At 44.5% G+C, this 17,329-nt stretch overlaps 1 protein-coding gene across 1 annotated transcript in view; it reads left to right on the top strand.

Moving 5' to 3' along the window:
* TECPR1 (tectonin beta-propeller repeat containing 1) overlaps nucleotides 1–17,329 on the top strand; it is a 386,389-nt gene that overhangs the window by 224,650 nt on the left and 144,410 nt on the right. The window contains exons 17-18 of the mRNA XM_078665166.1: nucleotides 3,764–3,860; nucleotides 5,704–5,783. Of these exons, the coding sequence (XP_078521292.1) occupies nucleotides 3,764–3,860; nucleotides 5,704–5,783 (177 nt within the window). The remainder of the gene's footprint in view (nucleotides 1–3,763; nucleotides 3,861–5,703; nucleotides 5,784–17,329) is intronic.

Raw genomic sequence — 17,329 nt, 5'->3', positions numbered from 1 at the left:
GCTCCCCTCAGATTCCAGATCTTTCCATCACAGAAATGTGAGGGAAATGTGTTTTTAGTCAAGGTTAAGTCTTGCAAGGGATTCTGGGTAAATAAATCCTGGTGAGAGCCATGCAGTTCACCTCATCTTCGATTTCCCCACGTGTATAGTTTTAAAAAAATTGCATGTTTGCTAGGTTTTCCTAGGTGCCGACTGAGTTAGGGCCCAAAATCCAAAGCTACCCACTTTTCAAAGAAAGGGTCAGTTTTGAGTGGAAAGATTTATGTATCCATGTTGCGTTTTGGACTGTTTACTGTCATAGGCCTACCCACACAAGTGAGGTATCATTTTTATCGGAAGACCTGAGGGAATGCTGGGTGGAAGGAAGTTTCTGGCTCCCCAAAGATTCCAGACCTTTCCATCACAGAATGTCAAAGTTTGAAGTTTGCAGAGGACTCTGGGTAAAAAAATATCGTGAGAACCATGCAAGTCACCCCACCCTGGATTCCCCCAGGTGTCTAGTTTTAAAAAATGTGCAAGTTAGCTAGGTTTCCCTAGGTCCCGGCTGAGCTGTGGCCCAAAACCCACAGCTACCTACTTTGCAAAAAAGGGTCAGTTTTCAGTGGAAAAATGTGATGCGTCCATGTTGTGTTTTGGGCTCATTCCTGTCGCAGTGCTTCTTTATGTTTGCCAATGAAGATGGTACCTCGTTTGTTTACGAGGTACCATCTTCATTGGCAAACATAAAGAAGCATAGAATAATTGAACATTTGTTATCACCTAGATTTTGAGGCAATTGTGCCTTCCAAATGTAGGGTAGTGTACAAGAAAGAAGACATTTTGAAAAATATCCTCTAAATCATCTTCTAGTATGGGTATCTACAAATTCAGAGATGCACAAATAACCACTGCTCCTCAACTCCATATCTTGTGACAGTTTCAGAAATCCATAGTGTTCTTTGATGCCCATTTTTCACCGTACATATTTCACCATATGAATTGATACATGGTAAACTATGAAAAACCATGGTACAGTGCAGCTCAGTTAGTAACTCTGGATACCTTGGGAACTTGGAGAACCTACCAACCTTATATATCCTTGCCCCCGGAAGGGTCTAGGCCACGTAATGACTTATTGCTTTTGTAAATCGGCCATTGTGACAAAAAGCTAAAGATGAAAACTTTGTCACAAATAGCCATTTTTTCCTACTCATTTTCAGTATTTCTTTATTTCAAGTTAGTTTTTTTAGAAAACCTGAGAGATCTACACATATTACTCCTTGCTGAATACAGAATGTTGTCTATGTTTCAGAAATCTATAGCTTTTCTTGATCACCCATGGGTTTCACACTGGTTTCCACAACAAACTGGAAGTAGGTTGAGCACACAAATAATAGGTAAAAGGGCCTATGTCGTTGTTAAATGCCAAAACTGTGGCTACATATGTGTTTTTATTCACCTCTGCATGTGTCTGAAATCTGGGAAGTTGGTGACTTTAACACAGCAAACCATTATTTGATGCTATTTTTAGGACCACAGAAAGAACCACTTTTATCAAGGTCACGTTTTCCCTATTTTCCCCAAAACTCAAAGTTTAGCTATATTTTGCCTATTTTCTCCGTCCCCTCCAGGGCAATCCACTAACCCTGGGTATTTTTAGAATCCCAAGGATGTTGGAAAAAAGGATACAAATTTGACGTGGATACCTCATGTGGAAAAAAGTTATGGAACCCTTAGCGCAAACTACCCCAAATATTTAAAAAAAAAAAAGGGGGTCTGGCACAGGTGAGGGGGGGGGGGGGTTCCAGCAGTTAAGGGGTTAAAAATGTATGTAGGTTCTTTAGGGTTTTTAAAAAGTTTGAATTAGTATATTGTAAAAATGTGGAATTTCAAGTTTAATTGTTATCAAATAGTTAGGTTGTATAAAAGATTGGACTGGGTAGTGTTTCTTTAAACAGTGACAGCTGATAGTTAAGAACTTGAAAAAAACTAGTAAAATATGTCTCTAATTTGGAAGCATCCAAACAAGCTTTTTTAGGATGTATTTGTATCACTAGTTGAAATTGTAATAAAACATGTTTAAATGTGGGAAGTGTTATAAAGTATTTTAAGTAGTCGAGGCTTTCTCTTATTTTCTTAAATTATTGGAAAAAATTAAAAAAATTACATTTTATTAGGTAGAACGAATTTCACAATACAGTAAAGGATAAACAAGTGGATTTTCTTCATAAATATCACAAGTAATTCAACAGCTTTAAAATGTTGTTACCTCCAACTATTTTGAAGAAGTAGCATCACAAATATTCATCAGCAGTTTTTCCTTAGTCGTCTGTTCTTGAGTGGTGATAACGAGCTATTTTATGTGATCAGAGTGGAACAGCGTGAAAAGGAGAGCCATGACAAAGTTCATAAACAAAATATTGTATGGTATAATACTGCTTATAATTCTATAGATATCCTCTCTCCCACTCATCCCCACCATCAAGTCCCATATGAGACTAGGCCTCTGTATGAACCATAAGACATATCCACTCACTTGTGACAGAGGTGTGGTGGCAGGGACAGCATGACATGCCCTGCTTCTTAATTATTTTAATTCACAGACTGCTTCCATCTGAGAGAGGATGTGGTTCCTTCCTTTAAAGACAACTCTCACAGCATGTGAAATTGAAGCTTTCATTTCCAAAGTGTTGGTTTAGTTTTTAATAGATTGCAGCTACAGTCTGCTTTGCTGGAAGGCCTGGCTTAGGTCCAGAATGATAATAATTTTGCCACATTTTACCTTCAAGTCCAACCCTATAGTGTCTGTGGTGTTTATCATATCATGCTTTTCAAATCCACTATGAGCATTCTACCTCCAGGTGTGTTTCTCCTGGTTGAAATCTTATCTGCTTTCTGAACCTTTCGTCTGGTGAGCGATCACTTTCCAAAGAATATGACCGTATAAAGTAGTGGTTGTTAGTCTTCGTTTGAGATAAAGGGGATATTCCAATTTATCTGAGTTCGGTGTTGGGTTGCCCTTGCTGCTTTACTGCATTGTTTAACCTTTGTTTCAACTGGAACATAGAGAAAATGACTCCAGTGGTGTGGAAAGAGTTTGAGAGGGTCATTACTTGCCGTCCTTTGGATCAATAGCAAAAAACAGTCATCATTGGGGTACCCTGGGCTCTGCACCTGCTGCACTATTGATAAAAAAAGCCCCTGAATGGCACAGTCCTCAAGCATTGATTGCTATTGAAGTTCTTCAGGCTTCTGTGCATGCCTGTCCATTTTTGATTTCCATGTCAACAAATGACCCTCTTTTTCATATTTCCATTGCAGCCTCTGTACAGGCAACTTTCATGTCAATAATTTCACATGTCCAAGGCATGCTTTGCATCCAACAGAAAGGTAAAACGGTATATTATTCTGTAAGCCCACAAACTCAAATACTCAAATAACTTCTACAAGTTAGTGGTGCAAAACAAAATTTCCAATACATTAATATTTAACAGATGGGGTGGAGGATAAAGTTTATCAATTTGACAGGTGAAAACCACTATTTTTCTACTACTTTGTCTACATATTTGACCGAAAATGTTAAAAAAATTACATTGTTAACATGTAAACATCTTGCATTTAGCTCTGCAGAACAGTTCTCCTTTAGATGCCATTAAAATGTAAAACCAGAACTTGCTTGTTTACTGGTGGGAGAACATAGAGATTAGAAAGGAAACCAAAATACACAACTAGGAGCTATTTGTTGAGTTATTGTTTTTTGTTTCATTCCTTCTGTGTGCTACAGAGGTCTTCCAACTGACAGATACATGTGGAGTGATGTATCTGGTTTGCAGGAGTGCACAAAAGTGAATACGAAGACGCCATCACCACAGTGGTCATGGGTAAGTAACTTTTGCATTTCAAAATGTTAAAATTATTGAGCAAACCAAATTATTAGGCAAAAAAGTAACCGAACAGCCAGAGCAGCCATAAACTGATCTAAAGAGTTCAATTTACAGCAATCGAGGTGCAAATACTTCACTCTTTATATAATAAAATGGCAGAATAATTGCAATTATGATTTACGGCCCGACTTAAATGTTTACAGTATATATTCCACCTCCATGAAAGTCCACCCTCTCAATTTAAATGCGCAAGTATCTTCAGTTTGGTAAATACTCCATCACCGCCATAGTCAAATCTCTCCCACAGCCTGATAAAATAAGGGTAGTCAGATAAATGGCTACATGTTCGCCCACCCAATCAGGATGGGCAGACATGTAGCCATTTCAATTTTACTGTCTGTCCCCGCCAGGCAATCGCTGGGGGTGAGGGACGATAAAAGCCAAATAATGCTCCCCACTCCATAGGAGATGACTCCCATTTTAGGATTTACTTTTTGAAAATACAAAAAGAATACTGTTTGGTGCAAAGTTGCGTCCTACTGATCCAGCCCTGCGGCAACCAGAAAAATACATTGAGAGAAACCACCCTCACAGTGGTTAGTTAATAAGTAGTTATTAAGTTTGTAACTCAGGTGACACTATGTAAACGTTTCTGTTTATTGATCCCAATTAATCCTAGACCAAATTATGCTTTGTACATTCTACCACTCATGTGTTATCAGAGATGTCCTGATGTCAGGCAAGTTAGCTTTAGCTTTTCTTCAAATAGTTATTTGTAGAGCTCTGAATAATGCTTAAGCGGTTTATCTGAGAATACTTTTGTTAAAAAAATGTGTTTATGAAGACTTTAAACGAGGAGGTCATGTTACTTAAATATAAAGTATAAACTAGGAAATTACATGTTGTAGATTACAATAATGTTGCAATGGTGTATTCAAATAAGTGGCCAATCTCTAAAATGAATGGGTTTTTGAATTTCACCATCAATAAATGAAATATAAACTTATCCCAAATAAGAAACTTCCATACCTAAATTATATGGCGAGTCATTCTTTTGTAAATAAATAAATTGCAGGTAATATAGAACTATTGGATTTATATGTGATTAGGGTTTGTCAGACCTGTAAACTCTTGCCATTAATATTGTGGTTCTAATTGGGTAGACTTTTTCTCATGAGAGAGCTAATGGATGTGTTGTTTTCTAGTCAATTACCTACGTGGTTGTAAGAGTATTTGGAGTGAAGGTGGAGGAATTTGCCAAGAGCAGGACGCAAGGGATTCTCAGTTGTTTATAGTTGACAGCGTAGTTGATTTGATGAAGGAGAATTTGTGAACTTTTCCTTGGTCCTGCGGTTAATTGACAGATTTTGAATGAGTTGAAAAGACAGCCTTACTGATCACATTTACACACTTAACACACTACCCTTAGGTTAATGGTGCAGTTAGTATTAAGAAACACTTGTTGCATCTGTTGATGGAAACCACACAAGGTTCAAGGGATTGATACTGGATTTTGTCCAGGCGTGTTGGTAAATTTGGGTGTCAAGAGCATTGGTGTGGTAAAGCAAGTTGTGGTTGTCTGTGATCAGTCAGAGGAAGTTTTGGCAAATATTGAAAAGTACTGGCAAGAGAGAAGATCCTTGTGTATGTCTCCCTAAGAGTTTCAGGGATTCCAGAAGGTGGTCTGGATATTGATTCATGGCAAGCAGCATAGTATGAGGGGCTGGAAATGGGCAGGTAGGATTCAGGCTCCAGCTACTAAGTAATTGTTGGCTTTGAATGCTGGAAATTCTCCAGTTTGGCAAATGTGTTCTGATAATACACTATGTTTTGGTTCTAGGTCTCAGACTGGCATATTGATTTTAACATTTCGGGTGGATCTGATCGTGAAGGATGGCAGTATGCCGCAGACTTTCCAGCGTAAGCAACAACTTTAAAAAGAAATATTATTGCACGCACTTTGTAAAGGAATGGTAACTTTATAATATGGTCCAGTGGTTAAGTTTCAAATCAAGCTTACATACTTACATTATGACTGTTAACAAAGAACTCCAATTCCTTCTAACATTACAGTATGATGATATGCATGAAAATGTCCCAGGTACATTCAGTTTGGCCAAAGGCATACGCTCCCCCGTCAATGTTCTTTGACCTTCCCCATGTATCCTGTTTTCGATGTTCTTTGAACCAAAGTCCAAACACACTCTGTTGCTTAACTCCACATTGTCTGCTGTTATAATAGTGAGTAACAAGTGTGACTGCATACTGACTACATGCACGAGAGGCTAAGGATACCCACCTGACAGACGTGATTGAGAAATTATACAAAGCCTACTCATTATAAAAGGGAATAGAAAAGAAAAATGGATAAACAAAGAAAATGAACACACAAACACTTGGAGAAGGATTCCAACCTTCTATTATTATGAAGTTGTCGTATCCAGGAGTGATCAGATAGAGCGCCATCAACTGACATGGCTTTTATATGTTTTTGATATGTAAGTGGCTACTACTTGCCCTCCCAACTGTCACAGACAAGCATCATAGATCTTAAACAGAACCCGTTTGGGCATATGTATTCACAAGGCAATTCGGGAGAGGATTGTGGATCAGAACTGTCCTCCTAGCTGGGCACGTTTAGCCCTCAGTGTGCCATGCTGCTCTGTAAATTAAGCTACTACCTTTCTCGTACTTCCTCATTTACAAGATTCTTTAGGATAAAAGGAAGCATTCACATGAAATACTGCTGCCACTAGAGAATGTATAGCTGTTCACTCTCTCTATAATAATAGACAAGACATCCATCAAACCCAACTAGTGATGTTCCTATATTATTATGGTATTGTGCTGTTGATGGCAGGAAATGCATTAAGAAATGTACCTAGTTGAGTTTTTTGGGGAAAAACGATCTTATTCTATCAAAGGCGCATTTTTCATCTGAAGGGGACTGAATGGGCAATTGCCATACCTACAAAATATCAGATCAGGTCTTATCTTAAAACTGTGAGGATCTCGAGGCATTCATTATCCCTGCCTACAGACTAATAATGCACTTCACTTGATGGCAGTATCTTCCACAAGTTAGAACAGACTACATCTTGGAAAGTTATAGAGGCGGCAGCACTAAACAGTTTTATGGGTAATGGATATTTGCTCTAATATCTCACTCTACATCAATGAAATGCTTTCTTCACATCTATTATATGTATGTTTTTGATGGGTGCTTCTAACTGCAGAAGCCTCAACTTTAGAATGCTCCCAGGCACCAGACTAGATCTAGAGAATTGTTCTAGCAATGCTCCAGCGTGGTAGATGGTGCTGTGTGGGTCTTTGGTAACTCCATACCGCCGTCAATTTGACAGTGGGGAGCCACAAATAATCATGAACCCTGTGCACTTACATCAGTTCCTTTCTTTCCATGCTCTTTAATGCGATCGAGAGCTAGGCTCCCAACTTTGTCAGTCTTCCAAAGAATTCAAGTTCCTACTACCATAGAGTGCTAGGGAACATTTTCCCACCAATCCCCACAGGATTCAAACTGTGCTGAGGTTGCTGGAAGCCCACACACGTATGCTTGTGGTGGTTTTTTACTCTGGCAGCCTTATACATGCAACCATGATGCTGGAAATGAGGGGTGAAGCTCTATATCACTGAACACAAGAAGATGTTGCAGTCAAAACACAAGTCCGGCTTCAAGTTACAGGGCCACTTGTGTCCCATTCTCGTGGCTGTTCCTGAGTAAGGTCAAGCTCCAGGTTGAAGTTTTATGATAAGTTCAAGTTGTAGAGACACATAAAGTGTAATGAAAGATAAGTACGACATGACCTCATCCTGTCATTCAAAGTCATATGCGAATGCGTTAGGGCATCAAGCTAAAGATTCTAGCCTGCTAGCACCTTAATCTAATCTGATGCAGATAATTAGTCCTTGCGCAAATTTTGTTGACTCTGCAGCAAATAGTGGCATTCAAAGAAGCTGTTCAGCAATTTTTTCATGCACTTCTGATCTCCACTGGTGCGCCTTTAGGCACCTCAGAGCCATAAGTGCTCACGGTCAGACTTCTTCCAAGTCAGCGTCCAACAGATCCTCAGACCAGTTACCTGGCCCATACTAGCATTGTTTCAACTACCACACGTGCACAACTGTCCACATCTGTTCTATCCATTTCACTGTGGGCGCGGAATTCAATTCAGATGCTGGTCTTTGATCCTGAACCAAGATAAACCCACTCCAGGCCTATGTCATGCCACAAAATAACAAAGATGTAACCAGTTCTGATACAGTGAGCCATCACTCCAAGGCCTCTCCTGCAATGCCATAACTGTTTTGGACCTGATTCTGATACAGCTCAGAACTTACCTAAATTTCCTATTGATACTAATGATGACAAGTAGGATATTGTTCTCTGCCAGCTTAGCCCTCATATTTCTTAATGCACTATTTTTTTTTAGTATGTACACCCACTGCTAAATTTGTAAAACAATAAGGGGCTGATTCTGATGCGGGTTGGAAATGCTTCCCGACTGAATCGGGTTGGAAATTGTTTCCAACCCACTCGGAACGGGACAATCCGACCGACGGAGGACAATGCATCCGGATGCTTCCCGATACGATTTGGTTGGACTCCCATTGACTTCAATGGGAGCATATGTTCCTAACTGCATCATAATTGGGCCCTGGGTCGTTCCCAATCCGATTTGGAAGGAGCAAATGCCATTAGGAGGCCTTCCTAACCGCATCAGAATCAGGCCCTAGGTGGGAAAGCTTTCCAACCCCCATCAGAATCAGGCCGTAAGTGTTGATGACCAAAGTTTTGCTCAGAAGCTCTCTCTGGCTCCATGGAAGGTCGAGGTGCTGAAAATTAAGGCTGGAAGTCTTGATTCCACATCATGCTTATTTAATCCAACACTAAACACTCTTTATCACATTTTGTCTTTCTTTCTCTCCTCCTTCTTTCCTTCTTCCTGTGTGTTTTCTCTCTCTTGTTCTGTGTCACTCTCTGATGAGGAAATATCATAGCCCTGTCTCCAGAAATGTGGGCTAGCGGGCCCCACTTGCAACCACATGTAACCATAAAGCACTGGGAACACCAATGCTTTGTGGGACATGGTCTTCCCGTTAAACCACAGGACCTTTTTTCCCAAACAATACAAGATAGCCAGGACACAGCCAAGAATGTACTGTATACCAGCTTAGACACTACAAACTGCATCGGTAGATCTATTTGCACAGTGTTGAACATAGGAGGCTCATCTTGATGAGAGCAAAAAGGTTTTTAGGAGATGTGTAAGCTTCCCTAATGTATATGCCCTTTAATGGGTCCAGGATGTTTGGGGAGAAACTGCTTTTGTATCTAGAACGATGTAAGGACAGTCGTGGTTCAGCATGATCCTTGGGACTACTGTTTCCAGCCAAGCAATTACATCACCAGTAAAGAAATTTCAGAGGCTATTCAGAGGGGTAGCTTATATACAATGCTAACTGCCTGAATCCCACTGCCAGGGGCCTGCACGCCAGACTACTCCTTCAGGTGCGGCCTTGCCGCTCTTGCCCCTTTAAACACCTTCTTGCCCACCCACCTGCATGCCAGCAAGCTATTACACTAAGCGGAGCTCTTCTGGCTGGCTCACATGCACCTTGGCGACGGAGCTGGACACGTTGCTCCCTCCTCCTCCCACGCGACAATGGACCCGATACATCGGCCTGCAACGCGCTTTTGCTGCACTGAGCCCCGTTCGGTGTGAGCCTCCCCACATATAGACCATCTTCCTTAGTCACTGCACCGCGGTGATCATCCGCATCCTGGTCCGGACCTTGAGGCCTTCAGATCAGCAAACGTCTGGCCCATCCCGGATACTTTATCTGCACCAGTTCAGACCCCGCTGCAGCCCCGACTAGAATGGGCGCCGGTAGTGGGATTGCGCGGCGCCAGGTGGTAGCAGCTGCAGAATGGGCCGCAAGGATCCCAAGCAGCGCCTTCTCCCTTTTGAAAAGGTCACTGACCAAGACCTCGCAGACTCCATGGCTCAAGGCGGCCAGAAAACTTCAGCTCCAGAAGGAGATGCTCCCCAGCTGGGTTTGTTGCTGCAAGAAATGAGAGCTGGATTCAGGGCTCTGGTCGTACAGTTCGATACCCTGGACAAGCACATGGCGGAACTGGGGTCCAAGATACAAGCTCATGACCGGAGGCTGAACGTAGTGGAGTACGGGACAGCGCAATCCTTGAAAAGACTGGATCGACTGGAACGCATTCTCAAGGAGATGGCGGTCAAGAATGAGGACTTGGAGGCACGCAGCCGTCGCAACAACGTGCACATCCTAGGTGTCTCGGAGTCTACCGCTACTGGCCGAATGAACACGCTGCCGGAAACGATCCTGATTTACCTGTTTGGGAGAGAGGCTTTCATGGCTGGCTTTGTGGTTGAGCGCACTCATAGGTCGCTGGGGCCCCGTCCTAACCCTGGGTGCCCGCCTAGACCCATAATAGCTGGGGTCATGAATTTCAGGGACCGTGACACAGCTCTACGACTGGCTAGGGAACAGGGCGAGACATTATGGCAGGGATCTAAACTATCCTTCTTTCCAGACTTCACCATCATGGTGCAGGAAGCCAGGCAGATATTTACCAGTGTCAATGCGGCTCTCCGGAACCTAGGATTGAAATACGGCATGTTGTACCCTGCCAGGTTGCGAGTGGAGGTGAATGGACGATCTCGAGTGTTTGATAATCCCGCGGAGGTGCAGGAGTTCTGCCACAAGTTGAAACTAAATAACAAACGCCCTACCAAGGGGGAAGGTCTGCCCCCCTCGTAGACTGGTTCAGACGCAAGCTTAGAACTTTTTTCTGGGTCTGGACATGGCTAATCTGGTTGTCTGGTGTTGATCCATGTGCCGTTTTAAGATTTGCAGGGACTTCGTGGACTTATTTGTTAATGTTATATGTCAACTGCCACGTCGTTGTTTGGGGCGTTGCCACTACCCCTCATGGTGTACACCCACACATGGTTATGTGAATTCCGCAAGTATTACCTATGTTTCCTTTTCAATTCTTCTGAGGAAATCTTATTTTTGCACTGTTATTCGTTAATGATGGTTTTGCCTCTCTGGTTGGGCGGGAAGGCTGGGAGGGGGGTATGGGTGGGACAAAGCTTAGTTGCGCTGGGACTTTATTGCTTGCACAGATTTCTGATTCTGATGAGTTTATAGGCCCTCCTTTTTTCAAAACTCGCTCCAGATTACCCCATGACACAGATAGGACATAATGTTGGCCCCTCAGAGGTTATTCTGGCTACCTGGAATGTGCGCGGCCTGAATAACACCAGGAAAAAGAGACCGGTAGGGCAGTACTTGTTACGCCACAGAGTGGACGTTGCCTTCTTGCAAGAGACGCACCTACCCCCATCAGATCAGGCCCTATTTGCTGTTGGCTGGGGCGCGCATAGATACTTTGCTAACTACAGTAGTTATGCTAGGGGCACTGCTATACTTATCCACAAACGACTTCCGTTTCATTTGACTACTGTCACGCAGGACAACGAAGGCAGATTCATCATTGTGATGGGCTCTCTGTTGGGTCGCAAGTTAGCCTTAGTTTGTGTCTATAGTCCTAATGTTGATTCTCCAGATTTTTACTACTCCCTGCTCTCCAAGCTGGCGCAGCTCGGTCCAGCTCCCATTTTACTAGGTGGCGATTTTAACATTGTCCAGGATTTAGTGTGTGACACCACATCCAATGCTCCTGACCACAAACCTCGTGCGAGAAAGGCACTAAGATCGCTTTGTGAACACTTCTCCCTCATTAACATTGGTGGAAAGCTAAATCCCCTAGACGCTGACTTCACACACTACACCATCTGTCACAACACGTGGACTAGGCTGGACTGCTGGTTAGCTTCTCCTGATTTAGTCGGCTGGTGTCAAGCAATCACGACTCTATCGCGCACATACTCCGACCACTCCCCTCTACTGTTGACTTTGAAGATTCCCCACCCTGAGGGTTTTGAAAGACAGTGGAGGTTCCCCAGTCGTGCGCTTGAGGATGAGGCGTTCCGGTAGGGTCTGCGGGAGGCAATTGAAGAGTACTTTACCCTTAACACTGGTTCAGTAGACACTGTTGCAATGCTATGGGAGGGGTTTAAAGCCTACATAAGAGGGGTGTGCATATCCAAAAACACTGGAGTACTGCGAGAGCTTCGTGCCACATTAGCCCGGATAGAGCTGGAATTGGGGACATTAGACACCAATCCGATGCAGAATCCTGGGCCTGACCTAGACGCGCGCAGGCTCTCCCTCCTGGCTGATTTCAGAGATAACGCTGAGAGGGAGATACTCTACATGGGTAAGTACCACAATGCTAGAGTGTATGGCGAGGGCGAGAAACCGGGCCGATTGCTGGCCCTAATGGTCAGACCCCCTTATGGCAAGGCATGTATACCTGAATTGAAGTCTGCGCTGGGGCATCACCTTTCTGGCCATTAAACATCCAGGGGGAATTCCTTTCCTATTTCAAGGCCTTATACACCACTAGGTTGGGCACTGACACCACAGGTCAGGAGAGTTATATGTCTGAGGTTGTGTTGGTGTTCCTGGATAAGGTTATGCAGGACTTCCTATCCCCATAACGGAGGACAGCATAGATGAGGCAATATCGGCATTGAAGAGTTCTTCCGCTCTGGGACTCGATGGCTTCTCTGCCGATTTTTATAAGGCCTACAAGGACTTATTGATTCCCCAGCTCCTCGCCATGTACGCAGAGGCCCTTGAAAGACAGATCTTAACACCCACCCTGCGAGAAGCGGTCATCATCTTGTTCCCCAAGCCAGGTAAGGACCCGCTATTATGCGGCTCCTATCGTCCGCTGTCACTACTTAACCTGGACTACAAAATCTTGGCAAAAGCTTTGGCCTGCCGACTATCCTTGTTGATGGAGTCCATTATCTCCCCGGCCCAGTCTGGTTTCATACCTCACCGCTCGACGGCCTTTAATCTGGGCACGTTGTTTAACACCTTACATAGAATCAACCCAGATACCCCTGCTGCGGCCATCCTGCTAGATATGGAAAAAGCTTTCGATTCCCTTGAGTGGCCTTTCATTCTATCCATCATGCAACGCATGGGAATGCCATTCGGTTTCACCGCTACTACTGCTCTGCTATATAGTCGGCCAACGGCACGGCTCCGTTTGAATGGCACGCTGTCCCCACCTTTCACGCGGCACCCGGCAGTGCTGCCCGCTGTCACCACTACTGTTCATTTTAGCCATGGACCCCCTTATGAGGCACTTCCAGGAAAAACATTTGCACTGTGGATTGCAGTTTCGTACGGGCCCCCTATTAGTCTCACTGTATGCAGATGACACTTTCCGTATGTTCGCAATCCCCAGCTTAACTTGGACCCCCTCATTCAGGAGATTTTACTCTTTGGAGTGTATTCCGGGTTGGAAATTAACTGGCGCAAATCTGTAATCTTCCCGCTAACTGCCAGCACGGTCAGGTGGGATCTGGAATTCCCCCTGGAATGGAATACCGACTCGGTTAAGTACCTAGGCATTCATATACACCTGAATACTGAACAGATCATCTGCCGTAACTATGGGACAGCAGTTGCCAGACTGGAGACACAGGTCGAGAAATGGCTCCAACTCCCTCTATCCATGGCAGGGCGGGGCTCACTAATTAAAACGATCGTACTGCCTAAATTTTTATATTTATTCCAAAACATCCCTATCCCGCTCACTAAGAAATTCTTTTTAACCCTGCAGTCTCATTTGATAAAACTGGTATGGGGTGGCGGTCAACACAGAGTTAGATGGAGAATGATGACTCTCCCCTGCGATCGGGGCGGCTTCGGTCTGCCTGATCTTAGATTATATTATTTGGCTGCCCAGTGCAGTTTTGCACATGCGTGGTATCACCTCGACGCCAGAATTCCCTATCTCCGGCCGGAATCAGCCTTTGTCCTACCAGACACTCTGGCGGCAATTTTACCAAAGGGTTTCCCTAGAGACCCCACGGATATCCAACATTGCCTCGACCACCAGCTGGGCTTGGGACCAATTGCGTCGCACTACGCATGTTCCACTGCTCTACTCTTCGGCTCTCCCACTCCTGAATCCTTAAGCGATTCCCATCACAGGCGAAAAATTAATACAGAAGACGTGCCTCAAATTCGGCATTGTGAAGCTGGGCAACTTGTTTCCCAACGGACACACTTTCGATCTGGAAGATGAGGCCCTTTTCCCTAACGCCACTTTCATGGACAGATTTGTCCTTTCCCGAATCCGATCTGCCTTGCGGGCTACTTACCCGGACTTCCCCTTAGAGCCCCCATACTTCCTCCCTCTCACCAAGGTGATTGACAGTGAAAGTGGGGTACACATCGTATCCCAGCTCTATAAAACCTGTGCTGCTGTTGTACCGGTCAATGATGATAAGGTACGTAAAGCCTGGGAGGAAGATCTGGGTGGCCCGATTTCGGATGAGCAACGGGCCGCTTTCTGTGTGGTCACTAACAGGTTGTCCCTCAATAGCAGACACAAATTACTTCACTTCAAGTTCCTACGTCGAATGTACATGACCCCAGCCAGACTCCAAAGAATAGACGCACTAAGGATGCATTGCTGCGTCAGGTGTAATGCTCCAGAGGCGGACTTTGCCCACCTCGCTTGGACCTGTCCGAGCGTAAATAGCTATTGGGTGGCCGTCCATGAGAAAATCAGTGATATGGTTAAGGTTCCAATGGCCCCGTTACCCGAGATTGCACTATTGGGATACGTTACTCAATTTCCACAGGCTACTCACAGATTTGTTTCCCTTAGTTTACTACTGGCCAAGCAGGAGGTGCCGATTAACTGGGGTGGCAGAAAGACTCCATCGGTAAAGGGATGGCTAAGGAGTATGGCGTCTTGCTCTACAAATAGTGACATTTATGCCACAACACTCTCCCCACCTCCAGACCCAAAGACATATGGGGCCCCTTCAAAGCATATATACAAACCCAGCAGCTGACCCCCTCCGCACAGAAAGAGCATGGTATAGTGCCTGCCGGAGTGGGCTAGGTTCGCATATTGGGCCTGACACAATCCGACTCTCGGCGAGCTCTTAGTTATGACACTGCTGCTATGACCTGTTTGATCTTGAGCTCGTTTTATTTTTCAGTAAAAAATTAGATTTTATGGATTACATTGGATTATGCCTTGGGGAGTGGGAGCTTGATGTGCTCTCTCTGGGACAGCATTTGTATACCACTACATTGTCGATCGCATCATGGGGAATATATATTTTTGCATATGCTTTCTTGTCACGCTGCTTTTTTCGTGATTGCGCATTTGATCCAGGTGCACTAATGCAACTGTAATGAAAATGCTAAATAAAGTTATACATTTTTTTTTTAAACTGTCTGAATCCCAACATTTCCAGTGGCGGCCGACACAACCAAGAAGTTGAGGGGCAGGTGGAGGGGCGCAAGGGGGTTGAGGAGGATTAATAATTTTAAAAAAACTTACCTGAAGCTGCTGGCTGCCTCCCGTGTTGTGCGTCAGTGTTATTCTTTGTGGTCCCAGAAGAACTGAGACAACTTCAAAGACTCCTTGTGCAATTCCCATGCTGCTCTCACACTATGAGAGCAGCACGGGGATTGGCCTGAGCAGGGCTAGTTTGATGCTCCGCTCAGGCACAGGGAGTCTGTGCTGTTTATCCAACCTAGCTGTGCTATACAGCTGGTTTGGAGAAACCTAAGTGTGTATGTCTGTTTTGCCGACCTAAGACGGCCGACCAAACAGACATGCGCCCTTAGAAGTGCACTCCACTCCTTCCTCCCATGGCCCAGCCCCGCCCCTCCAAACACATGCTGGCTCAGCAGCAGGTGAAAACTAAAACGATAATAAAATATTGTTTTATTTTTCAGCTGCTGGCTCTGCGCTAGTTCGGCGACACTCCCCCACCATTGCAGAGGAGCCGCCGTTGAACATTTCAGCCTCTGTCCTGGATATCAGTGCAGATAACTCTGAGGCTCCTCAGTTTGCCTCCTGAATCCTGCTGGCCAAATATACCAGGAGGTAAATGCTGGCCCTGCAGTGAGACATTAAATCCCAGTAGAGACAGCATCAAGAGAATCTGTCCAATTGTATCCAGATGCCAGAGGAGACTGCAAAAGATCTACACTGGTGGCTACTCGAATGCTATTGGGTCAGCAGCAGATCCCTCTCCTTATTCCACCCAAAGCTGACAGAGGTCAGAAATGCATGACTGCTGAATTGGGAAGGACACCTGGGAGAGATGGAGATCAGAGGTCTCTCGTCTCCTGTGGAAACTCAACTCCTCATCAGTTTGTTGGAAATGAGGATGATTCCCCTGGCATTGAGGGCTTTTCTGCCCACCATCAGAGATAGGCTTTTGCAGGTGCACATGGATAACGCAACTGCCATATGGTACTTCAACAAGCAAGACGTGTTGTGGTCTTTGGCCTGTCTAAGTGGTTTGACTTTCAAGTAATTTCTCTGGTGGTAAACCAACTGGCGGGTGACTAAATGCCAGAGCGGGTATACACAGCTGCCAACATTTAGCAGATCATGAATGGCAGTTGCACCCGGAGGTGGGGAGTACGAAATTTTGTGCATTGGTGTTTCCAAAGCAGCTTTCTCTGAGATGCCTACTGTTTAGTGTGGGGCTCAGGACTCCTGTGTGCCTTCCCGCCACTGCCTCTACAGCCTTGTGTTCTGAAGAAGATCAGGAATAACTGGCCCCAAATCATCTTATTGGCACTGGATTGGGCCAAAGGAGTGTGGTACCTGGAACTTCTGGGCATGAACAGCTGTCCTCCCATCAAGCTGCCACTTCGGGAGGATCTCCTGTCGCAGCAACATGGTAGGGAACTGCACTCAGGCCTGCACAATTTCTAAGTCCATGCTTGATGATTCAGCGACTGCAGTTGTCCTCCTTCGATCTTCCGCCTGAGGTCAATGATGTCATCTTGAGAGCAAGGAGTCCTTCCATGAAATCAGTGTATGCCTGTCATTGGGACAAATTTGTGGATTATTGCGCCACCTGACAAATTGACTCATTACAAGCGCAGTTGTCTGAAGTTTTGTTTGTTCTGTCCCTACCCCAGGAAGGACTTGTTCGGGGCACTTTTGAGGGCTGCTTATCAGCTCTTTTTTCTGCTTTTTGTTGTTGCTTAATGTTATATTTTGTATTAAATATAATGCACTCCCTCCATAGTTGCCATGTCACCTGCTGCTCAGCATCTGTGTGTGATGTGACAGAATGTTTATGTATACCTGATGGATCAGTTATAGAGAGAAGGCTGAGCAGCAGGAGGCTTCTCCTGGTGGGGTATTGATTTGGCATTTACTTGACATCTGTAGCAAGGACTATTATCTCCTAATAAATGTCATCATAAAACCGATGTGACATGCCCACAAAGAATCTTTCCTTGATTGTAACACTGGATCAACCCCCTCAGTAGGT

This window comes from Lissotriton helveticus, chromosome 10 (assembly GCF_964261635.1).
Source record: "Lissotriton helveticus chromosome 10, aLisHel1.1, whole genome shotgun sequence".
NCBI classification, from domain to species: Eukaryota; Metazoa; Chordata; class Amphibia; order Caudata; family Salamandridae; genus Lissotriton; species Lissotriton helveticus.
The sequence above is the reverse complement of the archived record's forward strand: the minus strand, read 5'-3'. Positions and strand labels throughout refer to the sequence as shown.